Source organism: Engystomops pustulosus, chromosome 2 (genome assembly GCF_040894005.1).
Source record: "Engystomops pustulosus chromosome 2, aEngPut4.maternal, whole genome shotgun sequence".
NCBI classification, from domain to species: domain Eukaryota; kingdom Metazoa; phylum Chordata; class Amphibia; order Anura; family Leptodactylidae; genus Engystomops; species Engystomops pustulosus.
The window spans coordinates 65,178,919-65,205,477 of NC_092412.1; the positions used below are offsets into that span (position 1 = coordinate 65,178,919).

The 26,559-nt window shown below is 43.3% G+C and overlaps 1 protein-coding gene across 1 annotated transcript; it reads left to right on the top strand.

The window, feature by feature from the left end:
- The first annotated feature begins 224 nt into the window (after positions 1–224).
- Positions 225–26,423, top strand: RAB5B (RAB5B, member RAS oncogene family). Its single transcript, XM_072135060.1, has 6 exons — positions 225–378; positions 15,967–16,235; positions 16,338–16,489; positions 17,464–17,586; positions 19,276–19,369; positions 24,677–26,423. Exons 2-6 carry the CDS (start codon positions 16,073–16,075, stop codon positions 24,790–24,792), a joined length of 648 nt encoding a protein of 215 aa, XP_071991161.1. The 5' UTR covers positions 225–378; positions 15,967–16,072; the 3' UTR covers positions 24,793–26,423.
- Positions 26,424–26,559: the final 136 nt, after the last annotated feature.

The following is a 26,559-nucleotide window of genomic DNA, read 5'->3' on the forward strand; positions in this document are numbered from 1 at the left end:
CATGAAATGAAGGTGCTGCCTTGTAGTTGTCGCACCTACACCAATCAGCTTTCATAGTTTACACTGCATGAAGCAATGTGAGCGGCGGGCAGCCAGGACATGACAGCGCTGTACGGTTACTGCCGTAGACATCCTCCCCTGATAACTACTACACCTCCACAATAACACACGTCCTCTCACTAGCTCAACGCTCCGCCCCTTTTCTTTCCACAGACACAGTAGTCACATGGTACACTGACGTCATCGGATCCCGGTCACATGACTGTGATGTCAGGGAAGGTCCTTTAGGCCCCCGGAATCCAGCATCTGTACCGATCAGCGAGGCGGAGCAGGAGCGGTGAGCACTCGGGTCTAGGACTCGGCCGCTTCCGTTATAAGGTAACATCCGGCGGATGAGGCGGCTTCTCCCGGCCTGATGTGCCGTCATAGCCCCATGTACGTGACGCCGTGTGTGCAGGTGCGGGGCACATAGACTGTGCCGGGCCTGCGATGTCCAGCTGAATCATCTCCTCCTGCACAACATCCGGGTGACCGAGGCTGCGCGTAGTGGAGACAGCCGGGCGTGCATGTTGGCAGCATCATGTCAGGGGCCCCAGTCTCATTCGGCTAAACTTGGAATACCCCAATCTTCATTGTATACACAACACTGCTGCTGCTTGTCAGCAATATTTCCTGCCAGGAGTTAGTGTGTCTGTGCCACACTATATGTTATGTAGCCAGACACATGGGAACATAACCCTATCGGTAATGTGACCCTCTACATTACATTGGCGTCATCAGCGTCTTTCTCCAAGATGAGACCAGGTGCACACTCGGCTAGGCTGAGCATGCATGTGTCCCTGCCATTTAGTGTGTACTATTACAGTAAGACTTGACCTTCCTCCACCTTATCTGTCTTGGTTGCTCAAAGCAAAAGAAAATAAAAAGCAGTACCCGCTCCTACCCAAATGGCCAAACTCTTACTAAATGGCATTGAGACCCAATACTTTTGTGAATTGGTGATGTATTCTGGTTTCATGGTTGCAGCTGCACCCTTCCAGAGTCCCAAAAATGGGACCAATCAATCGAGGTGTTCAGGTGGCTTTGCCTTTGTGAGGAAGGACGATTGTGGCTCGCTAGATTTTAGTCAACTGTTTTCACTAATATTTTTTTCATCTTCAAGTGATGAGTCAGTTTAATATCCTGGAAAGTAACAATAATATCTATGTAGCGAACCTAAGTTCAGATTTGGCGTCCATGTTGTGCGATATGCTGCCGAGCGGCCAGTCTGGCAGATTTATGCACCTAGCAACTAGGCATGACTGTGGACATCCCTTCCCAATCTCAGTCATGACTAGTTGCTAGGGGCATAAATCTGCCGTTTGACCTCTCGGCAGCATATCATGTAACAGGTCTGGTAGGGCAGAACGGCCCAAACGCCAAAAGTTCAGGCAAACTCTGTGCAGCGCTGCGTAATCTGTGTGCACTATATAAATGAATAATTATTATTGTTCAGGCATGCTCTGTTCTACACGAGAGCAAACTTAAAGAACCTATATGTAACAGCCCCTTTAATCCTGGGGGTAACTTGGGGACTGCCTGTAGGTTCATTTGCATACATGACATATATACATTTTTGTATCAATGTACGGCTGTCCCCAGTTGTCTGACCACCGATGCAGGCTGGAGACATACACTGATAATGCCATTGAAATACGCTAGGCATGCTGGGAAATGTAGTAGAGGTGACCTCATTGTGGAAAGATAATTTAGGGAGTACGTTTAAAGGGAACCTGTCGCCACATTTCCACAGATACAGCTAGTGATAGGGCTCTATAGGAACCTAACTGACATCCTTCTTTTAGCTAACAAATGTCTCCCTCACATCCCTATAAATCAACTTTATGTTACTTTCCTTGGAATCAGAGGGGGGAGGGGCCCTGCTTAGCCCGTCCCTCCCATTTTCTCATTCCCATGCCAGATCATGTCATGTGACCAGGGTGATGTCATCTAAGGTCCTTTTGCATCTCAATGAAGGTCCTGTTACACCTACAAGGTCTACCTCATGTATGTATCTTTATCACATGAAGCCTCCATGGACTTCTACTCCTCCCCATCCTCCATAGAGGCTGCTTTGATTTCATGTGATAAGATACATACATGAGGTAGATGTTGCAGATGTAACAGTACCTTAGATGACATCACCCTTGTTACTTGACATGAATTGGCCAATGATGCAACAGAGCTCTCTATGTTCCACACTAATGATTGAAAGTCCGGCTCTTCTTAGTGAGCTGGATCATTAGGCTTTCCCCGATAAGATGAGCCGGCTGTTGTGTCTACAGAACGGCTCCCGTTCATAAGATTAAACACACCCTTACGAACTATAAAGAAAGCCGGCTACAGTTGTGCCCACCTAATGTCACCCCCTCTTCCCTCCGCCCTTTTCCCAATCCCAGTTATTAATATGTGACTCTGCAGTGCAACTACTCTTAATATATAGTTCCTGCTTGAGCCAAAACTTGTGCAGGCCAACTCGACCTGTCAGAGTGCTGTAAGGCTGTGAAATGTGCTGTTTTCCCTTGTTATAAAGAAAACAATAAAAAAAGATTTAAACAAAAAAAAAAGTACAATAGGGTGTGCCAATCCACTCCACACCACTTTTAACCAGATTTTATTGGGCGTGATGAGCTGATTAGGGGCGGGGGTTAGGTGAGCTATCGGCTCACTGAAGGGAGCTGACTCCCGTTGTTCACACGAAAGAGCCGGCTCTGCTTGCCAACTCGTTTGGGAACCACAGCTCACTTTTACACACAGCAGCATGTTCTGTAGCAGTGAGGCAGGGCAATGCAAGCAACTACTGAATATACTCACTTGGTGTCAGTGGACTCACAAACTGATTTGTTAACATTGGAGCCATGGAAAGGAATCATTTAGTGAGAATGGTAATATTTTTTAATCATAGTTTTTAATTTCAATGGCAGGTTTTTTTTTTTTAAACCATATTGTTGCTAAATTGAGGGTCCTATAAATATATGGAAAACTACGTGGTTTTTGCTACAATTTTGAAAGATTGTAAGAAAAAACTGTGAAATGCAAATAACATGCATAGGTGGTCCCCAGATTACACACAATATAGGTTCTGTAGGTTTGCCCTTATGTTAGTTGGAACAGGTTTATCTTAAAAAAAAAAAAAAAAAAGTGTAACTTGCAGCCTGGGACTAGAGTTCAGTAAATTACCAGCGTCCAGAGCTTCCCCAGAGGTCACAGTGGAGAGGGGCTTACGGATTTCTCACCTCCTCATACCGGTCCTGGATCAGGCTATGATTGAGGCCACTGCCTCCCCCTCCCTGCACAAGGCTATGACAGAAGCCTCCAACCTCATCCTGCCCTGTTTAGTCTGCTGGAGATGGTCAAGTGCTATATCAGGAAATATCATAAAGAACTCCTGTAGTAGCAGGGGGTCTGCTGGACCAGTTGCTTCATTCATTAAAGGGAATGGGACCTCAATGCTTTTGTTTTTAGGTGTTGTTCCTCCGGGCAATAACATGCACAAAATATAGCCCCCCCCCCCCCAAGAAAAAAGCAGACAAATAACTAAAGATAAATGACCCCATAGTATTTCAACTTATAATAAAGTATTAAAGCAGCAAAAAAAAAGAAATTCATGACACATAAGGTTAGTTAATAATTAATTTTCCTGTTTTGTTTTTCTAATGTGTCATGCTTTTTTTATGTTCTAGTTTTCAAATGAACCCAGAAAGAAAATGAATAATGGGTTCCCTATTGTGTTATGGTCATTTTGATATTTACTACATATAGTGGGGGGGGGGATAGTGGGTGATTTTGACAATGTTTTGTAAAATTGTGAGCTGGGGATTTTGAAAATTTTTTTTTTCCTTCCACCATAACCGGGCCATCTTTAACTTGATTGCAAATGCCCACTGACTTTAGACGTCAGCAGGTGTTGGTCTCCAGTTTGCAGGGAAGAGTAGCGCTAAACTAGGACCTCAGGGAGAAAGCAGAAGTTGTTTGTGAATGAAAACCTGATGTTTCGGACCCCTGACTGGTATGCAAGATCAATTAATTGTCTTTTTATAGACTCTGGAAGGCGCAGGAAGTGCTTGAGTGTTGTCTATACAACTTCCGAATATAGCGCAACAACTAATCACAACCCTGAATGGCTGAAAGATCCCTTTCACTAGCCTCATTGAAACAGGACCTTATGAACCCAATTAAGCTGCCACCAGCTTTCCTTTAATATAAGCCTGGTCTATAATGGCGAACCTTTTAGCGACGGAGTACTCAAACTGCAACCCCAACCCCCCTCATTTATCGCGAGGTGCCAACCAAAAATTAGAACAGTAACTTATTGCTCCATGTTCTTCATAGTATCATTGTATATAAGGCTGGAAAGACGCAAGTCCATCAAGTCCAACCTTTAAGAATTAAATGTTTTATCCCCATAACCTGTGATATTTTTCTCTCCAGAAAGACATCCAGGCCTCTCTTGAACATGTACATAGAGTCCGCCATAACAACCTCCTGCGGCAGAGAGTTCCACAGTCTCACTGCTCGTACAGTAAAGAACCTTTGTCTATGGTGATGGTAGAATCGCCTCTCCTCCAGGCGCCGAGGATGCCCCCTTGTCCTGGTCACAGGCCTAGGTAGAAAAAAATCTTTGGAGAGATCCTTGTACCGTTCAGGTATTTGTACATTGTAATGAGGTCTCCCCTCAGTCGTCTTTTTTCTAAACTGAATAATCCCAAATTTTTTAATCTGTCAGTGTATTCTAATCCCCCCATTCCCCTAATAATCCTGGTTGCTCTCCTCTGCACCCGTTCCAGCTCTACTATATCCTTTTTATACACTGGTGCCCAAAACTGTACACAATATTCCATGTGTGGTCTGACCAGGGATTTGTATAAGGGCAAAACTATGTCTTTATCATGAGAATCTATTCCTCTCTTGATACATCCCATTATTTTATTTGCTTTAGCAGCAGCCGCCTGGCTCTGGTCACTAAAATTAAGTTTACCATCCACCAATACCCCCAAGTCCTTTTCAGCTCCAGTTTTACTAAGTAATTGACCGTTTAGAACATAATTATACTTTTTGTTTCCATGGCCCAAGTGCATAACTTTACATTTATCTACATTAAACCTCATCAACCATTTCTCTGCCCACTCCTCAAGCTTCCACAAATCCCTCTGTAATGCTAAACTATCGACCTCCGTATTTATTACTTTACACAGCTTAGTATCATCTGCAAATATTGAAACTTGACTGTGTAAACCCACCACAAGGTCATTAATAGAAATATTAAAAAGAAGTGGCCCCAATACTGACCCCTGTGGCACTCCACTGGTAACGTCAACCCAATCTGAGAATGTGCCATTAATGACCACCCTCTGTTTTCTATCACTAAGCCAATTACTTACCCAAATACACAGATTTTCCCCTATTCCCAGCAGTCTCATTTTATATACCAACCTTTTATGCGGCACGGTGTCAAATGCCTTTGAAAAGTCCAGATATACAACATCCACAGCGTCCCCCAGATCCAGTCTTGAACTTACCTCCTCGTAGAAACCAATCAGATTAGTCTGACAGGACGATCTGTCATAAACCCATGCTGACGCTGGGTTATAAGGTTATGTACAGTGAGATACTCCAGGATAGCATCTCTAACAAACCCCTGAAATATTTTCCCCACCACAGCAGTTCAATCTTACCGGCCTTCTGAGGACAGCAACACAGTAGTAAAAAGGAGGGAAAATTTGCATAATTGTAGCTTCTTTCCAGTGTCATTCTGTACAAAGAGAATCTTGGGGCCAGCAGGAGGTCCTCCAAAAATAACTTGGCCCTGTCTACACATTCTCCCTCTTTCTACAGTCACAAGTAGCGAAGTAAGTATCACTTTAAGATATGACTGAAAGCAGAATCTTTTAAGTTCCTGGGGACTGCAGGAAAATTCTTTGAGTCCTGTCTTTTGTGCTCTGGCGATGGCCTGGGTGCCCACAGAAAGGGCTCTGAGTGCCGCCTCTGGCACCCCTGCCATAGGTTCGCCACCACTGATATAGGGCGAGGAACCAACCCGGTAGCATGTATATAACGGACGTGGGATACGTGGATTCAATATAAAAAAGCAACACAGGTAAAATTTTGCCGTTTTTGGGCCATTTTTAATTGTGCAAATTCAAAAAACCAGACAAAAACGGATGTTTTTTAGTTAGTCTGAAAACGCACTAACTAAAAATGGCCCAAAAACGCCATGTGTGACATCACCCTTAGGCCGGAGGCACATGTGCCGTTTTGAACCCGTTTTTGGACCGTTTTTAAGCAGTCCGTTAAAAAATGTTTTTGACTGGTTTTATCAATTACAGGCAGTCCCCGGGTTACATACAAGATAGGGTCTGTAGGTTTGTTCTTAAGTTGAGTTTGTATGTAAGTCAGAACTGTATATTTAATCATTGTAATCCCAGCCAGAACTTTTTTTGGTCTCTGTGACAATTGGATTTTAAAAATGTTGGGTTGTCATAAGAATCAATATTAACACTAAAGCTTCATTACAGACACCTGTGATAACTGTTACAGCTGATCATTGTAGCCTAGAACTAAAGTACAATAAATTACCAACATCCAGAGGTCCGTTTGTAACTATGGGTCGTATGTAAGTCGAGTGTTCTTAAGTAGGGGACCGCCTGTATTAGAACTGGTCAAAAACGGATGAGTTTTTCAAAAACACATGGGGTTTTTAACTGACTGCTTAAAAACAGCCCAAAAACAGGGTCAAAACGCCACATGTGCTGCCGGCCTTAGAGTGTTCTACTTTTAGGCTATATTCACACTGACGTATGGGGGACGTATATACGGCCGACGTATATATACGGCCGACGTATATACGTCCCCCATAGACGGCAATGGGCACACGGCGCCCTACGGGAGTGGTGCGGTACGGCACCTTACCGCTCCGTACCCGGGAAAAAGATACGATCTGTCCTATCTTTAGCCGTAGTACGGCGCCGTGCGCCATTGCTTCCTATGGAGAGGGGCGGGGGTGAGCTGCGCTCACCTCCTCCTCCTCCTCTCCCCGTGCACTGCCGTTGCCCGCTACGGTACGGTACGGGCGGACAGCGGCAGTGTGAATGTAGCCTTGGACCTTCTTTCAGCTGGTCTAAACTGTTTGACACAATTGGAAGATGGTGCATGAAAACCTCCACCCAGAGGTCGCACTAACATTTTTCCAGAAGGGTAAAAATACTCCTCTCACAATTTTTGAGGAGTATTTTTACCCGAGGAGGAGTATGAAAATTTCGGTAATACACCGCACACATAGCGCGCACACACTGGTCGCTCACAGGACACGGCACACTCAAACAGGACACGGCACACTCAAACAGGACACGGCACACTCAAACAGGACACGGCACACTCAAACAGGACACGGCGAACCCCTTTAACCCCTTAACGCTCTGCGCCGTAGCTCTACGGCGCAGAGGTATAAGGGATGTATGAAGAGGGCTCACGGGCTGAGTCCTCTTCATACAGAGGTGGGGGTTTTTGCATTTTGCACAAAACCCCCACCGCTAATAACCGCGGTCGGTGCTTGCACCGATCGCGGCTATTAACCCTGTAAACGCCGCCCGCAAAGTCGCGGGCGGTGTTTAAAAGACGGCGGCGCGCGGGCGCCGCCATCTTTTTTTTGATCGCCACGCCCCCGAACGTCATTGGGGGGCGGCGATCGGTTACCATGGTAGCCTCGGGTCTTCTTTTGACACGAGGCTACATGGTTTATGCAGGTTCGTTACAATGAGCCAGTGGCTCATTGTAATGTATGACCTGCAAAAATGCCATATATTGCAATACTGTAGTATTGCAGTATATGGTAGGAGCGATCTGACCATCTAGGGTTAATGTACCCTAGATGGTCTAAAAAATAGTGAAAAAAAAAAGAAAAAAAAAAGTTTAAAAAATAAAAAAAATTAATAAAATATTAAAAGTTCAAATCACCCCCCTTTCCCTAGAACGGATATAAAACATAACAAACAGTAAAAATCACAGACATATTAGGTATCGCCGCGTCCCAAAATGCCCGATCTATCAAAATATAAAAACGGTTACGGCCGGCGGTGACCTCCGAGGCGGGAAATGGCGCCCAAATGTCCGAAATGCGACTTTTACACCTTTTTACATAACATAAAAAATGAAATAAAAAATTATCAAAATGTCGCACAGACCTCAAAATGGTAGCAATGAAAACGTCGCCTCATTTCGCAAAAAATGACCCCTCACACATTTCCGTGCGCCAAAGTATGAAAAAGTTATTAGCGTCAGAAGATGGCAAAAAATGTTTTTTCTTTTTTGTACACATTCGTTTAATTTTTGAAAATGTATTAAAACACAATAAAACCTATATAAATTTGGTATCACCGCGATCGCACCGAACCAAAGAATAAAGTAGGCGTATTATTTGGAGTGAAGAGTGAAAGTCGTAAAAACTGAGCCCACAAGAACGTGACGCACGTGCGGTTTTTTTTCAATTTTTCCACATTTGGAATTTTTTTTCAGCTTCGCAGTACACAGCATGTTAAAATAAATAACATTACGGGAAAGTAAAATTTGTTACGCACAAAATAAGCCCTCACACAGGTCTGTACACGTAAAAATGAAAAAGTTATGGATTTTTGAAGTTGGAGAGCGAGAAATGAGCCGGAAAACCCTCCGTCCTTAAGGGGTTAAATCCAACATGCACAATCCCCCCTCTGAGCATTTGCAATTGTGCAGGAGGACCCCCAAACACATCAGACGGTCCCCAAACCTGCCAATTTCTGACATCGAATACATATGCCTGAGTCTGACTGGGCCTTACTCCACTCAAAGCTGAGCATGCATGTGTATGCGGGAATTGCAAGGATTTCCCACCTACTGATATTAGAAGCAGCAGGGAAACACCTATGGATAAGCGACTCCCATGAGCCTCAGACACCTCCGATTTATTACATTTTGAGTGAATTTAACACAAATGTATAATGTGCCCTGAGCAGCCATCTATACCCCCCTATGAACCTCCGGAGGGAGATGTGCAGATAGAGCGCCCCCTGTGCACAGCAGTCAATGATTGGAGGCGTCCGGGAGCTCATTAAATATATATCCAATTATTTTCGGAGGCCGTTGTTATCACCCGCTGCAGACTGTGGCGTCATCCGCTCTCCAAAAGCTTCCCATCTGATAACATATTGGTGATCCAAGCAGGACACGGCACACACTCACCCGGTCCTGTCGATCACATAAACGCAGGCAGCGTTTGGAGCAGGACGGGGAGCGGCAGCCCCGCTGCCCACATGCCTCCCCCTGGGGGCTGCGCTCTCGCTCCGGGTCTCTCCTGACCGCCCCTGACACTGAGTCACGTGTCCTGCTGAGCGGTCCAGCGCGCGCTGCGATCGCTCGATAGACATTTCCCTCATTTGCAGCGCGTGCTGAACCGCTCAGCCTGCGCGCTACAGGGAATAATTGCCATGCGTTCTTTTACGCATGGCAATTATTTTGGGGGGTAATGGCGCCTCATCACGCGTCTATGACGCGTGGTGAGGCGTTAATGCGACCTCTGCCTCCACCGTGACTACCATTCAGACCAGATCTCCCAGACTGTGTAGGAGAGGCTACTACTACCCCTGGCTTCCCCCGACCTCTGTGCTCTGCAGATGAACTCCCCCTCATACTGTAAATACCTGAGGCTCCTAATTTTACCACAAAAAATTGGAAAAAGTTTTTGACTTGAATATAAGCCCTAGGGAGGGGGAGGCGAAATAACCACTACTCTAATAAAATATCCAACAGCACCTACTGTACACCTCATTAGGTTATCTGCCAAGAGTTTGTATGTTCTCTCCGTGTTTGCGTGGGTTTCCTCCGGGTCCTCCGGTTTCCTCCCACACTCCAAAACATACTGGTAGGTTGTTTAGATTGTGTGCCCCATGAGGACAGAGACTAATATGGCAAGCTCTGTGCAGCGCTGCATAATCTGTGTGCGCTATATAAATAAAGGAATTATTATTATTAATGAAATCCACAGCAGATCTTGCCTGTCAGCAGAAATGGACCTTTTTAACCACTACCATGTTGTCAAGCAGCTGAATACCTTCTAGATCAAGTATCTTTCATGACCCAGTGTGGTGGCATTATCCAGAAACTCAAACTGGTTGTATAAAGTCATGTTCTCTCTTCCTCGAAAGCCTCCTTCACTGTAATTGATGGTCCTGCATCCAGAGACATCACTAACCAGATCTCCTTATGTCCAGTGCAGGATATCAATCAGAGGAGGAGGCATTCAGAACTCCCCACCTTGACTTCTCACCTCTCAGTGATGAGACCCCCACAGATCACTAGAACGTGGGGTCCGAGGTACTTCTGTCCCCGAGGTGAATGAAGCAGGTGGCCGCACATGTCTGTTCTGCTGCATGTATCTCTTTGGAGCTGACAGAGGTTGCCCAAGTTTTCAGGTTTCCCTCTACCCACAGGATAGGGAATAACAAGCAGTTTGGTGAGAGACTGACTGCTTGTACACCCAACAGTCTGGAAAATGGGGGGCGCTGTCTCACTATTGGGTAGATTGTCAGGATAACCATCAGTCACCATCTGAGGCTGGCGGCACGCGTGCCGCTTTGAACCCGTTTTTGTGCAGTTTTTAAACAGTCTGTTAAAAACACATGCGTTTTTGACTGGTTTTACCAATTATCTTAATTAAAACTGGGCAAAAAAATGCATGCGTTTTTCAATAAACGCACTGCTGTTAAAACGAACTGCTTAAAAACGGCCCAAAAACGAGGGTTCAAAGCGCCACACGTGCCGCCGGCCTAAGGGTGATCACACACATGATGTTTTTAGTCTGTTTTTAAGCATGCGTTTTCAGTCCATTTCAAAATGCATGAGTTTTTTGAAAACGCGTCCGATTTCCCCAATTATCTTAATAAATAAACAGGTTGTAAGCAGCCAAACACATGGTAAACGGTAAAAATGCTGCATTTTTGAACAGACTGAAAATACATGCTTAAAAACGCCATGTGTGGCATCACCCAGGCGGCGTGTTCGCACATTGCGTTTTGTCCTGCGTTTTCATTGCGTTTGAAACGCATTACAAAAGCTGAGGAGACGTGATTTGCCTAATTTCATCACTGTTAACATCATTCGTTAACTCAATGAAAACGCAACCAAAATGCACCCTCAATGTTTTACTTCTGTCAATAGAAATCTGTTCATGCTAATGTGATGTCACACGGTGCACTGCTTGTTAGTATTAGAGAGTAATCAGCAAAGGGTTTTTATAAGGAGCCGTGCACCTGTGACATCACAGATTTCTAACTACTGTAAACTGTTGAGCTTTGTATAGCAGGACAGCAAGCAGAGATGTAGAAAACAGTGAGGAATTTATATAGAAAGTATATTGGAAAGGTCAAAAAACGTTTCATTACACAATGTCAACTATTTGTTGTATGTGGACAGCCCCTTTAAGGGACATCTGGGACTGCACTTCCATAGATGATGTAAGAGCAGTGTGACTTTGTTCTGGAATACCTGTAGGTTTACAGGTAAAATAGCAAACAGGTTTGTCGGCCGTGGAGGAGCTGGATACAACTGGATGGAGGAGACATTCTTTCTGTATTCTGTGTAGAGGGGCTCATTTTTGTTTTGTGTGGTGCATGAAGAGAGAACGGCCAGGATTTCTATAGACTGTTTGGAAGGTAATGGGGATCAGACATGGTGCTGGTAATCCGGGAACATGACTGTGTATAGTAGATTTATATTGTGTGATGGCTTGTATAGATTTACTATGCTTTCCGTGGATAAACCAATGTACATGTATAGTCTGTGTTTCTGCATGGTCCTGTACAAATAAACGCCTACATTTGACACATCACACTTCATGCAAAAATCCTGATTATCTGTGACCCACTTACAAACTAGTCATTGAGACAAATCCAAGTTGGAAAAATAGACTAATATCCAAGTATGTCTTAGGTGTTTTCATGTCTTGTATGCACTGATGCATTTCTCCCAAAATGACATTTATTGGTGCTGTTTCTCTCTTGAGATCCGGTCATGCTACCACACTGCTGTTTAATGCCCCTTTCCCGGATATCCCGGTTCTCTTCGGCATGATCCTCGCACAGTATGCCTGTGAGTTCAGCGCTGGTCCTGTGTGTATACAGACTTACTGCGCATGTGCCAACCTCTGCTCTCGCAGTGTGCACTAAAGATTCCGCATGCGCAGAAGGTCTATGTGTGAAAAAACACCTGGAAAAGAATAGTTCAGTAAGGCATCAGTAAAAAAAAAAAAAAAAAAAAAACCCCAGGAAGAGAAACCAATCTGTATGTGTCCATAAGCCAAAATGGATTCAGTAAAAAATCTGAGTACTGATTGTTCACATGCCATCATCATCAAATTATCATTGAACACGTTTTTGGCCTGTTTTTAAGCAGTCTGTCAAAAAACGCATGCGTTTTTGACCAGTTTCAAATAATTGGTCAAACCTGTCAAAAACGGATGCGTTTTCAAAAAACACATGCGTTTTTTGACACACTGGCTATAAATGTGCCAAAAATGCGTTCAAAACGCGACGTGAGCCATCACCCTTAGGGTGCGTTCACACGTTCGGTCAGCAATGCGTTTTGAAAAGCATGTAGAAAATGCAAAACGTGCGGTGTTGGTTGCCAATCGCATGCGCTTCCTCTGAAGTGAAGATGCAATCGGCAAAAGCCCCTCCCCATTCCGACTGCATTACTGACTGAACATGTGAACGTACCCTAAGGGTGATGGCACACACAAACACAGACAAAGCCGCACCCACCGGGGCCGCAGTGTTGTGCATTAATTTAATGGTGGGTGCAGCTTTGTCTGCGTTTACAAACGCAGACAAAGTGGCACGTGTGCCATCACCCTTAGTGTATGATCACTGGGGGTCCGATATCTGGGACACATAGCTATCACAAGACCATACACCAGATACTTAGGGATCTAACGGAGTGCTCACAGTTTTTAGAAAAAGCGGTCCCAATATTCTGGAAACAAAACTAGCATGTTATTGTAGTAGTATTGTAGAGACTTGTAACTACGAGGGGGTATTTGGGCTTTAGCCACATTGAAAACCACTAATCTCTGTGTGTGACTCCAGGATTTTAGAGGGCACACTGAGGTTGACTGCTTGTCAGGAAAATCCATGCCGTATGAGGATAACTTTATAGTTATCCTGGCCATGTGATGCTGACCTGCCTGCAGCGGTCACAGGACAAGAAGGATTAACTTTCCCAATTGTCCTTTGTTTTCATATGGGTTGCAGTTATTTAAGCGTCTGTCACACTTACTTGACCTGAATGAGCACAATGAGACGCCGGGCAAAATCATAGTACAAGTACTGTAAGGGAATAGTAAGGCGTTACTTCTAGTATAGTACTTGTACTACATGGTAACAAATCCAACTGCACTCTCCAATGGGAATATGTATATTGCTTCTTAGTGAAAACTTTGCTTTGCTCATCTTTTTCATTTTATAAACTTGTTGTGATCTTTTTGTGGGATGGGTGAGTAAATTTTTTTTTTGTTTATGTAAATTTACCTTAGTCAGGGAGAACTTTCATCATGCTCCCAAAACCTTTTCTAAAATAAGTTTTAAAAATTTGTGAGCTTGTAGGTTTGGGGAAGAATAATATGTGCTTGCCTCTTCTCATGCATCCTGGTTAAAGTGCTGACCCTAATGGAAATAATGAGACCCTACTGTAAGGGGGTTACCTGCCATGCGCGTAGACGTGACCCTGTAAGGGGGTTACCTGCCATGCGCGTAGACGTGACCCTGTAAGGGGGTTACCTGCCATGCGCGTAGACGTGACCCTGTAAGGGGGTTACCTGCCATGCCTGTAGACGTGACCCTGTAAGGGGGTTACCTGCCATGCATGTAGACGTGACCCTGTAAGGGGGTTACCTGCCATGCCTGTACACGTGACCCTGTAAGGGGGTTACCTGCCATTCGTGTAGACGTGACCCTGTAAGGGGGTTACCTGCCATGCGCGTAGACGTGACCCTGTAAGGGGGTTACCTGCCATGCGCGTAGACGTGACCCTGTAAGGGGGTTACCTGCCATGCGCGTAGACGTGACCCTGTAAGGGGGTTACCTGCCATGCGCGTAGACGTGACCCTGTAAGGGGGTTACCTGCCATGCGCGTAGACGTGACCCTGTAAGGGGGTTACCTGCCATGCGCGTAGACGTGACCCTGTAAGGGGGTTACCTGCCATGCGCGTAGACGTGACCCTGTAAGGGGGTTACCTGCCATGCGCGTAGACGTGACCCTGTAAGGGGGTTACCTGCCATGCGCGTAGACGTGACCCTGTAAGGGGGTTACCTGCCATGCGCGTAGACGTGACCCTGTAAGGGGGTTACCTGCCATGCGCGTAGACGTGACCCTGTAAGGGGGTTACCTGCCATGCGCGTAGACGTGACCCTGTAAGGGGGTTACCTGCCATGCGCGTAGACGTGACCCTGTAAGGGGGTTACCTGCCATGCGCGTAGACGTGACCCTGTAAGGGGGTTACCTGCCATGCGCGTAGACGTGACCCTGTAAGGGGGTTACCTGCCATGCGCGTAGACGTGACCCTGTAAGGGGGTTACCTGCCATGCGCGTAGACGTGACCCTGTAAGGGGGTTACCTGCCATGCGCGTAGACGTGACCCTGTAAGGGGGTTACCTGCCATGCGCGTAGACGTGACCCTGTAAGGGGGTTACCTGCCATGCGCGTAGACGTGGCTCAGCTGGCTTAGCAGTCACCTTTCAAATGTTGATATAAAAAAAAGAGGGCAATATTAAAATTACTCTGTAATGTCTGTACGTGAATCCCATGATCGGCAAAGCGCAGCAGAATAAGAAGGAGCTATATAAATAGATTTATTAATATTATTTTTGTATTTTTTTGTGTTTTATTTAAAGGGAACCTGTCATCAGAAACTGGCCTAATAAACTAGTAGCATTATGTTGTCTATCAGCTTTACACCTTACAGATCATGTTTCTTTCCTTGCCTAGCATTGTTCTATCACCCAGAAAATCATGTTGGAAGTGAGGAGTAAATTGGTTGCATAAAGTAAAGGAGGCGGAGAATTCAAAAGGGAAGTCAAGCTCTCTCTGCCTCTGAACACCTCCTCCCGTGACTTACAGCATGCACCAGACTTCAGTAGATTTGGTTAGTGATGTCTATGGGTGCAGGACAGTTTGAGATAGGGAAAGCTTGACTTGAGTGTTAAACTCTTCGCCTCCTTGACTTTGTACAACAAATCTACATCTCACTTCAAACTTGATTTTCTGGGTGATGTAACCACACCAGGCCATGATCTGGAAGGTAATTAGCAGCTTGACAACATACTGTTAGTGCTTTATTAGGTATATTTCTGCTGACAGGTTTCCTTTTAAAGATGAAAGAATAATAAACTAGTCCAGTCCAGCGTGTAACATGTCCACTTCTAGTCTTTGTCTTTATTGCTAGGTATCTTCTCAGTTTCAGATGCATGTCATTATTTTCTGTCTTTTACATTTTACCTGACTAATAGCTCTTGCACAGATTGGTGTACATGCTGCAGATACTGACCAAGATTTCAACTACAAATCCTGAGGCTTTTCAATTTAGATTATTCGTATCAGAACCCTAGGGGTTTATTATCTGGAAAACTCAACAATCGGCATTTCTGACTTACAGAAGCAACACAGAAAACAGAACTTTACTCTATGTAGTGACAGTACGGTAGCTCCACTGCACATGGATGGGAGCTGTAGTTACTCAGACCGGACACTCCTCAAAGAATGGGGCTGCTGAAAACCTATTCTGACCCACTATCCCCTTTATGACAGAACGGTTCTCTTTTGTCTCCTCTCACGGTATTATCATGTATTGCAGAGATACTTAGTTTCTGCAGACTGTTAAATGGGTTTGTTTTGGTTGTTCTATAGATTCTGCCCTTGTCTGGACCTGCTCCCTCACATCAGCCCAAGCCCAAGAAGGTCCCTGGCAGTTCTCCACCTTCTGGAGCGTTTCTTATAATCTTGTTTTGAGGAAATGGCCGGGAGAGGAGTAGCGAGGCCGAACGGACAGTCTCAGGCCAGTAAGATCTGTCAGTTTAAGTTGGTATTGTTGGGGGAATCGGCGGTCGGCAAGTCAAGTCTGGTGCTACGCTTCGTTAAAGGACAGTTCCATGAATTTCAGGAGAGCACAATTGGAGGTAGGTGACCTCCTCAAATTCTCATGGATGTATTACTTTTTATGTTTTTCTTCCAATTTTTTTTTTTTTAATTAAATTTTGTTATATTTTACCTTTTTCTAGCCGCATTTCTTACACAGTCAGTTTGTCTGGATGACACAACAGTAAAGTTTGAAATCTGGGATACAGCGGGGCAAGAGCGATATCATAGCCTGGCACCTATGTACTATCGAGGAGCACAAGCTGCAATCGTGGTGTATGACATCACCAACCAGGTAAGCAAATCATATTTAAGGAAGGAAGGCAGGAGAAATGAAAGGTGAGCTCTGATTGGCCGATATTATGGACGATGCAAAGTTGAGTTGTGCTTTTTGCATCTTTTTAGTCTTTTAAGAAATTAAATAAAATTGCAAAAAAAAAAATGTTGATTGCCCATTGGTGTATGGATCACTCAAGTGAATCTACCATCAAAATCTACCTGTGTTATAATCTACAATTATAAACCAGGAACACTTGCTAATCGGTCCAGGCACAGTGACTGTGGTAATCTTCTTATATTTGTTATCCATGGCCTCCTTCCTTCTAAAATGGACTTTTCCAGTTATGCTAATGCTCAAGGAGAGCTCTCTGGTGGGGGGTTACCAGTTTCACATGCTGCTACTGTCTTGCCCTCTCCATTCCCTCTGCCTGATGTAATCTCTTGGCAACAGAGGAAGTTTCAGCACAAGTTGGGAAGTGGTTCTTGCACACTGTAACAGCATGTGAAGCTACAGCGCGGAGGGGCTTTGGTAACACTCCTAGAGACCTTGAGACATCATTTTAAAAGATGATTTTAGAGGGAAGGAGTCCATGGATAACATAAGATTACACAGTCATGGGGTCTGGATTTTCTGGAGTAAGTGTACCTAGTTTATCCAGGCTTGATTTTAATATTAGATTTCTTTTAAAAAAGAGTTTTTAAAAAAAAATTCTGTTTGTGCTTCCTGGAGGCAGCATTTTCTTTCTTCAGCCACTCTACAGTGCAGCCTTTTGGCCTGTAGATGTCAGCAGTTGTACATTACACGACATATGAATACATGTATATGAATGGAGAAATTCTACCACTCTGAAGTTTACTCAGGATTTTTTTGGCCTTTTAAATGGATAAACATAAGAAGATTAAAACTTAAGCACTGATTAAAAAAAAAAAAGAACTTTTTAAAAATGGTGTCCCTTAGGTTTACTGTACTTCTCTGGTTTCCTATTGCAGGAGACTTTTGCCAGAGCAAAGACATGGGTTAAAGAGCTGCAGAGACAAGCGAGTCCAAACATTGTCATAGCCCTCGCTGGCAACAAGGCGGACCTCACTAACAAGCGCATGGTTGAGTATGAAGTAAGTCTAAGGTTGCTGTCAACTTTTGTCTGTTTGCTGCTTCCCCGCAATCAGTTTTGTAGTTGCCCAATTATCATTTTTGTATGGAACTGCACATCTTGGGTTCTCATCACTTATGGACTTTGAGTAGGTGCTTGAAGATCTGCCAGAAGTTACGGAAAAGTCTGTCGAACGTAGGTCATGGGTTTCCTCCAAGCCATGATTATGTGAATGATCCTCAAGAAGACTGAGGCTGCGTTCACAAAATGCATTGTGCTGTGTTTTATTGCAGCATTTTTGAAGCATTCCAGGGGCTTGAACAGGGTTCATATGCTGAGGTTACATTGCGTTTTAGCAAATGCAATGGAAACGCGATGTATCCTCGTGTGAGCCCGGTTCAAGCCTTTGCAATGCTTCAAAAACGCAACGCATTGTGCGAACGCGGCCTCAATGATTTCAGGACAGTATACACAGCGGATTTTAAAGTGATACGTTAAACCTCCATTCTTTTTTTTTTTTTTTTTTTTAATGGAGGGAAGGAACAGTAGTGTGAGATGAGCTTTACAGGAGGGCAGCAGAAGATCAGCACTGGAGATGATAGAAGCCACTGCTGAGGACATCACTGGGTGCAGCTCGGCAGACACCTGGGCTCTGCTTTCATGTTCATGCTGGGGTGTGGGATGAAATGGTATAAAATGATAAATTTAATTCCAAACTCTGTGGTTTGAATGTTTAAGCATGGAAATTGACATGAACTGGTTATTAAAATTTGCAACCTGTCAGTTTTCTATAGAGGATTTGGAGGGCATCTCAATTGGAGAGGAGAGATCCTTTATAGAATTCTTAACAAAATAAGGACAAAAAATGTACAATAAATCCAGATGTCTATAAAGATGTGGAAATTCACCCCAGATTTCAGCCCGTATTTAACCTCTTTGTACTATTACTTTGTTATAATATGGAGAGGCCTCATTTGCTGGCAGCAAATTGTCCACAGTGCGTGCACCCACTACAGCCACCAACTGCTGCTCTAGCGAGCTTGGAGCAGATAAAGGAAACCGAGAATGTCTGACGTGGTCAGCCTGACTTGGAGGCGGCAAGTGGAAATGACGCCCATGGGGGGGAAAAGCACAGGGTGCGGAGCTCAGCTGGGGGAGGGGAGGTTTTTTTTAACTTGAAAATGACATAGAGCAACGGTATCCCAAGGGTAGTGGGGAAACCGCTCCTCTATAGCCTAGTCACATCTCACATGGAACGCTAAGGTGAAATATACATTTTTCTGTAAAAGCCTATTTTAATACAAAACCTGTTTGGCAGTGTGTGTACTATGCTGTCGGGAGCCAAAAAATGGGTCTCCTAATGGCAGGCACCATTAAAAGCCCCACCTGTCATGAAAAAATAAAAAGTAAATATTGTTATGATATGTAAAACTTTGCTAGAGATATCGTCCTTTAAAGAAGCACTTCGCAGAACGTCAAAAATTGACCTGGACATTCAGGCACCAATGACCATCTGTCACAAAAGGGTTAATGGCCTAAATTCTCGTTGCCCTCCTGTTATAGTATAAGAGTACTAATAGCTACGCCTCTATCTGTATACATGGTCCTAATCTATATGACCCCTGATAGCAGGTCAGCTTAAAGCTCCTTGGATGTTCTGTTCACCCCCGTGTCATTGATCTCACCGTGTGACCTGCTCTTTGTTCTGCAGGAAGCCCAGGCCTATGCAGATGACAACAGCCTGTTATTTATGGAAACCTCAGCCAAGACGGCCATGAATGTCAATGACCTGTTTCTTGCAATAGGTAAGGTGACTTTCTACCATCTAATAAGCTTTGTTATCTCACTCATGTTATTATATAAAGTTTAACATGAATTATCCTGTTGATAACAGCTGCTTTATGATAAAAGTTCTGTCTTATGTTTATTACATGTAAAATGGGTTGTCATATGAATGACACATTCCCAATGTAAAGAAAGGTGATAGGTGTCAAATCACTGGTGGTTAATAGGGTGTTCCCATTTTAACAATTACTTGATATTGTTTGAATAATGAAAAGTTATACAAATTTCCAATAATAATAATTCTTTATATAGCGCACACAGATTACACAGCGCTGCACAGAGCTTGCGAAATTGGTCTCTGTCCCCATGGGGCTCACAATCTAATCAACCTATATGTTTTGGAGTGTGGAAGGAAACCGGAGTAGCTGGAGGAAACCCACGCCAACATGGAGAGAACATACAAACTATTTGCAGATGTTTATCTGGGTGGGACTTGACTCCAGCCCTGCAAGGCAGAAGTTCAACCCACTTAGCCACCGTGCTGCCCACAGTGCCTAATATACTTTCTGAATTCAGTCTTGAAGGTTTCCTAGATCTCTGCTTGCTGTCATTTTATAGAAAGCTTCTATATTTACTTATCTGACCATGGTCACACAGGTGCATGGCTCGTTATAACACACAGCTCTAATTACTCTGTGATATAATGAGCCGTGCACCTGTGTGACCATGGTCAGATTTCTGTCCACTGGATGTAAACATAGAAGCTTTCTATAGAATGACAGCAAGCAGAGATCTAGAATACTGTGAGGAATTGATACAGAAAATTTATTGAAAAATTGAATTTTTCATCATACGATCAACAACATTAAGTTTGTCAAAGTGGGAATACTCCTTGAAACCTCCAGTAGAAATAGTCATAGACTGTTGTTAGCCACCAATCCCTAAACGTTAAAACGATAAAGGAAAAGAAAAAAGTGGGGAATGATATATATACGGCTATAAATACAAAACCATGTGTACCAAAAGATGTATTTTATTAAATAGAAACAAATATCACGGAAAAAACATACATTTAAAACCATTTAAAAGCAAACACCCATTTACATCTATGTGGCTCTGTGAGATCACTATCCTTGTAGCCCTATAAAACCTGGTGGAGCCCTGGTCACCTTTTTACATAATTTTTTTTTCACCACAAGAACCCAAAGGGACTCTGGGATTACTCAAGGGGTTCCAGCAGCTGTACCCCTGGCATATCGTGGGGATGAGAGATAAGTGTATTTCATATGACAAATCCTATAATCCTGGATGTACTTGTAGCAGTAGAGCACTGTCCTGAACGGTGACCTAGCAGATTCTATTCCATTCCATGTAATTGTAATCGGTAGTGTATTGGGGCTTATACAAAATCATTGGACATTTTCTGGTACCAATAAATAGGCATTGACATTCATATACAGCTTTAGTCAAATGGTGACCTATGTTCATAAATTGGAGCATTTTGAGAGTCCGCCCCTCCTGTAGTTTCTTCTCTTTCTATTATGTGCACTTGGTGTGGCCTAATTTTTAAAACTTGAGGAATAAGGAGCACAAATATTACAATTGTATTAAAGGGCAACTACTCAATTAGAAGAGATGTACCACTAAAATCCATCATGATAAACCAGGGACACTTGGCACAATGGCAGATTTTTAAAAGTTGATTTTAGTAGAAAGGATAACAAATATAAGACGATTACCACCATCATGGGGCCTGGATCTGGATTACCATGCTTGGTTTTGATGGTAAATTTCCTTAAACTATGAGGGAATGCATATGACTTCCAGTGTATATGCAGATACTTTATTGTATACCCAGTCTTACTGCTTAGTTTTTCTTTCTGGTTTTGTTACATTTGTACTGTGCTCCGCTGACATTCTGGATCACAATTTTAAGATCAGAGCCTCCATGAGTATCCCTTAAGTCTTCACCAGATAGATAAAATGTCTCTCTGAAGACCTTGTACATGACTGCCCGAAGGATTCCCAGCCTTACACTATCCTTCCTGTGTAGGCATCACTTTCATCTTATCTTTGAATAACGGAGGAATGATGGATTCTGGTCACACTCATGGCACATGTTCCACATCTTCTTACACATATTGCATAGGAAAGCATAATAGAACCAGACCCTTGTGTTGTACCTTATCACATCTATATCTATGGCATAGTATATTGAATTCCTGTACATTTCAGTACCCAGCAGTCGCTATGACCCCTCTTATACATGGGAGCATTCGATACATTTGGGAGCTCCGGCTAGAGCAAAAAAAACCTTTTTCTCTACTCTTGGATCTGTATTTAGACTTTTTGGACCGGTCTTGTACTGTGAGTAGTTCGTATGGGCGAATTTTGCACCACCAACAATTGATTTCTGTTTCATACATTCACTGTATGTCTACATTCTGTCTTGGATATGTCGCTTTGATAGTAAAGGGGTAATTCACTTACAGTTTTATCAATGACCTAGGAGTTCATTCACTTTGTACTCCAGTTTCTTCACCTCTTGTCACCCGCTATCATTATGTCTGTGTCACACTTAAGTACACTGGCAGTGACATATGACTTTCTTGAGAATATAAAATGATCTTAGAGCTGACCTGAAGGTCAATAACCTTTTGTGGTATCATGTTTTTTAAATATACTAACCCGAGTTCATGCTATATCTTGCTTGGTATGGGAATTGGCATTAAAAAGGAGTTAAAGAGGTTTTCCCACAAAGGAAAATAAGGCCCTAGCCACAGGATAGGGCCTAACTTGCTGATTAGTGGGGGTCTCAGTGACCCCTCGCCGCTCCTCAGACCAATGGAGCAGACGGCCGCGGATGACCGCTCTGCTCCATTAATCTCTATGGAGCTGACGGAGATCGCCGAGCGCTTGCCTTCGTGGGAAAACCCCTTTCACCCCATTATGGGTGAATAATCAATTGAAAGTCATGTTACAGTGCACATCAATAAAGGTTTGACCTGCGTATTACAAGTTGTTGCTTTGTGTAATATTAATTTTGAAGCACTGAAATGGGAATGTGCAGTGATGCATAAAGAAATATATACAGGTTTGTTAAACTTAAAATGCACTGAATAAAAAAAACTACATCCTTTGTTTTCTTTATTCCTCTTCTTTGGCCACTAGTGGTCATAATGAAACCCTACAATGTGCATGTCGTCACTCACAGCCTTTGCAGTGGTATATAGGTCTGTTTGTAATTTATCATTTTATTTGTATAAACCACTTGCACAACCCCTTTAACTACCACCAAATGCTCTTGACTACTGAGGTACAAATAAATGATTGCTTTATTGTAGACCCCATCGTACAGCTTATGTGTTTGATACTGGTTTATTATATTCATTACAATCCACTCAGGATATTTCTCTGCTGTTTCAAGATCAGAGTCTTCTTTTATGTTATTTTAAAAATGGCTTTATAACAATTTTCACATTAAGGCGAGCAGTACAATGCTCAATAAATAACAGTACAAAAGTAACAGCATTATGGAAATGGCAGTGACCAGTAGATGAGATATCACCAAAAAGGATAATAAGATTCTAAGATCAACATGGTCACCATCACACCTCGCACATACACACACACCGTCATTCAGTTCACAACACGCCTCACTCCCTGTCCATAACTTGACCTTAAAGGACCTTTTCAACCCACCTGGACCAGATCTTCAGAGCCTCCTCTTAAATCCCTTGAAATTGTCCCAGGAGATACCAGACTGTACTTCTGACAACCTTCCCCACACTGCTTCTTCTGTGTAGTCATCATTTTCTTACAATTCTATGGAAAAGTGATGGATTCTGGTCACACTCCTGGCACGTCTTCCACATGGTGCTACACAACTTTATCACAAATTGTATGGCATATTATATTGAATTCATCTTTATTACAGCACTTCCATTTTAGCACCCAGTAGTCACTATGACCTTTCTCAGACAAGTGTTTTTTTTTTTTTAAGTCACTTTGATAGTATAGAGATAATTCACTTACAGATGACTTTGTACAGGGTTACAGGTTGATCAATGACCTTAAGTTCGTTCATCTTGTATTCCAGTCTCTTCACCTTTTTACACCGGCTGCCATTATCTGTATCGCACTTAAATACCAGTGACTTTCTTAAGAATATAGCATAGCCAAAGGTATCTGACCTGGAGGTCAATAACCTTTGTGATTATATTGTATTATAGACAAATTCAGAAGATTTTCATTTTCATACAGACCTAAAGAACCTAACTTGAATTTGTATGTAAATTGGAACAGGTATATTTCATTATTGTAACTTCAGACAAATTTTTGTGACAATTGAATTTTTGAATTGTCATGGAAACAAAGATGATCAATAAAACGTCATCTAGAGAGATACACCAGAGCTCACAGTGGACAGAGAGATCCGTCATGTTTTTCCATCATATATTATACATGCAGGCCATTTACTTTAGAGACTGGGTTTTTCCTAAGAAGCTGAAGTGCAATTATTATTGTTGTTATTATTATCACAGATAATAGCCAGCCCCATGTAGTATACAGCCCAGCCTGCCCCCTGTAGTATACAGCCAGCCCACCCAGCCCCCTGTAGTATACAGCCAGCCCTCTCAGCATTTAAAAAACAAAAACACTTATATACTCACCCTCAGGCGGCCCCGATTCTCAGCGCGGCTCTCCAATGTCGGCGTGGCTCCTCTTCTTTCTTTGATCTTTAGTAACAGCCGGCAGGGACGCAGCCATGTTATCTTCCTGGCTGGCGCATACTATAATGTCATCTGCGGACGCATCATAGTACGCCCCGGCCAGGAAGATAACATGGTCGCGTCCATGCCGGCTGTACAGAAGAGCGAAGACAGAAGAGGAGCCGCACTGAATACTGGGGCCACCGGAGGGTGAGTATATTAGTTTTTTTTTTTTTTTTTTTTTACTCTTGTATAAGCCGAGGTGAGGTTTTTCAGCACATTTTTTTATGGTGAAAAACACGGCTTATACACGAGTATATACGGTAAGTATCAGCTGAGTTTGATAAAGATGCCCCACTGTTTAAAATGTGCTGAAAAACTCAATCTGTTTATGGCAGAAATTTTATGTCGTTTGCACCCTAGGACACCTTGAATTTACTGAGGGTATTATACGCTTTTGCAACTGGAACAACAAAAAAATTTGGAGCGTGAGCAGAGTCTGGCATATATTTATTAGTTGGCTTTGTTTACAACAGATAAACAATGCACTAGTCTTTTTTAAATATTGGCTTTTGATCATTTTCTGTACAATAAAATCCAAAATTTCTTTTACAGCTAAGAAGCTGCCAAAAAGTGAGCCCCAGAACACAAGCGGGGCAGCTGGTCGGACCCGGGGTGTAGACCTCCATGAGCAGACCCAGCAGAGCAGGAGCCAGTGCTGCAGCAATTAATACCGGAGACTGGAGAGCAAAGGGGATTCAAGATAAGATTATAACCTCTCTTCCTGCACCTGCCCTTCCACCCTCCAGAAATACAACTTAACACCTTTCCAGCACCTCACTCTGCCGAGACTTTCCCTGCTGCACTCCTCCCGCCTCTCACCAACGGATAACAGCACACACGGAAACTAAGCGAGTGGCGTCCCCTTCCACCCCCTACACCACTGAAGCCCTCGGAGATCTCCCTGCTAACTGCACTATTGTGGGTTTTAATTTTTTGTTTTTTCTTTTTAACGCTTCCAACAAACACACACAGACTACTCTTGGTGACACAGTAACGGATCGCATCTTCTGGGGACCTCGCCTTCTCAACTGAGCAAACAAGAAAAGAAGCAAAAAAAACAAACTGATTCTTCTTTGTATTATAGCTGCATATAGTGACTTTAATATTAATTTTTGTTTTGTCGTGTAGGTTCCCCTCCACCCACAAGCTATTTTACACCTACCTTTTGCTTTCTTCAGTTTCTCGCTGTTTCGCAGCCTCTGTCGTTCTTCAAACTTGGAAGAAGCCTCACATTACTTACCAGTCTTTCTCGAGAACTTGTAAACTATTGAGTTCTTGTTTGCTTCACCTGTCACTGCATTATTTGTGTGCCTGGACAACTACTGCTAGTAAGTGATTCCTCCTGTTTATTTAGATTTAGTCAGAAAACCATTTCGTAGTCGGAAAACGTGAACAATTTTTGGATGGTTCTCTGCTGTAAATGTGGTTTTAAGATGGACATATGAGATTTGCCTGTTACTGTAAGCACTGCAAGGGGTGAGTAGGCATTATGTGGGTAAGGCTTATGTTGGCCAAACCTGTCGATTTTTATCAGGCCTAGCCAACCATCTAATGTGTGTGGGCCCCTCTTCTGATATTGGGAGATATAAGGGATAGGCTATTGAGCCACTGCCAGAAGTGCCTGTAAATAGTATCCTTCCCTCTCCCTGAACAGTACAGGACTTATGAGGGGGATTTGGAAGAGATGGCTCAGCTGACCCCTGTCTAATGTATGTGACCAGCCATGAATTGCAGTCTCTATTTACAATGCAGTGAATTCAAGCTTAAGTTAAAAGGGTACAATCACATTTTTGTCTGGAGTTTGAAGCACATAAAATGGTTTACGGAAACTTTACTTGGGAAATTGGAGCCCTCTAGCATGATGTCCAGGAATTTTATTTAATATCGGGGATTTGCACTTATTCTTGTACCTGATCCAGACGTAGTTAGTGTCCTGTTTGTCAGATGAAGATGTTGTGCTGTTGTATGAGTGGATAGAGCCCTGTGTATACTATGGACAGATGATGGATAACATGCACAGTCCTTTCTGCAAGTCCTGACACTGCTTGGCAATGGTCTGCAGAAGCAACCTCCATATCTTTTATTGATCACTACCGGCAGTCACAAGATGAGCATTTCTCCTTTATGAAGAGGTGTCCTAAAATGGTTACGATTTGTAGTTTCATGCAAACCTGTGTATTCAGCATTGCCTCCTGCAAGGACTGCCACAAGCTGTGTGCACTTTAGTTCTCGAGCAGTGGGAAGCTTCTTCTTCTGTTGATTTCTACATATTCTCTGAAATTCTTCATACAATGAATAGCAGATGGGCTTATTGCACCAAATGTATCAGAGATCATCGACCTCCTAGCAATTGTGATCCTATCCCCTCCCATACATCTTGCATACATTAACCACTCTTTACCCTGCCAAGGAGTCTTATAAGTTTGGCCACAATG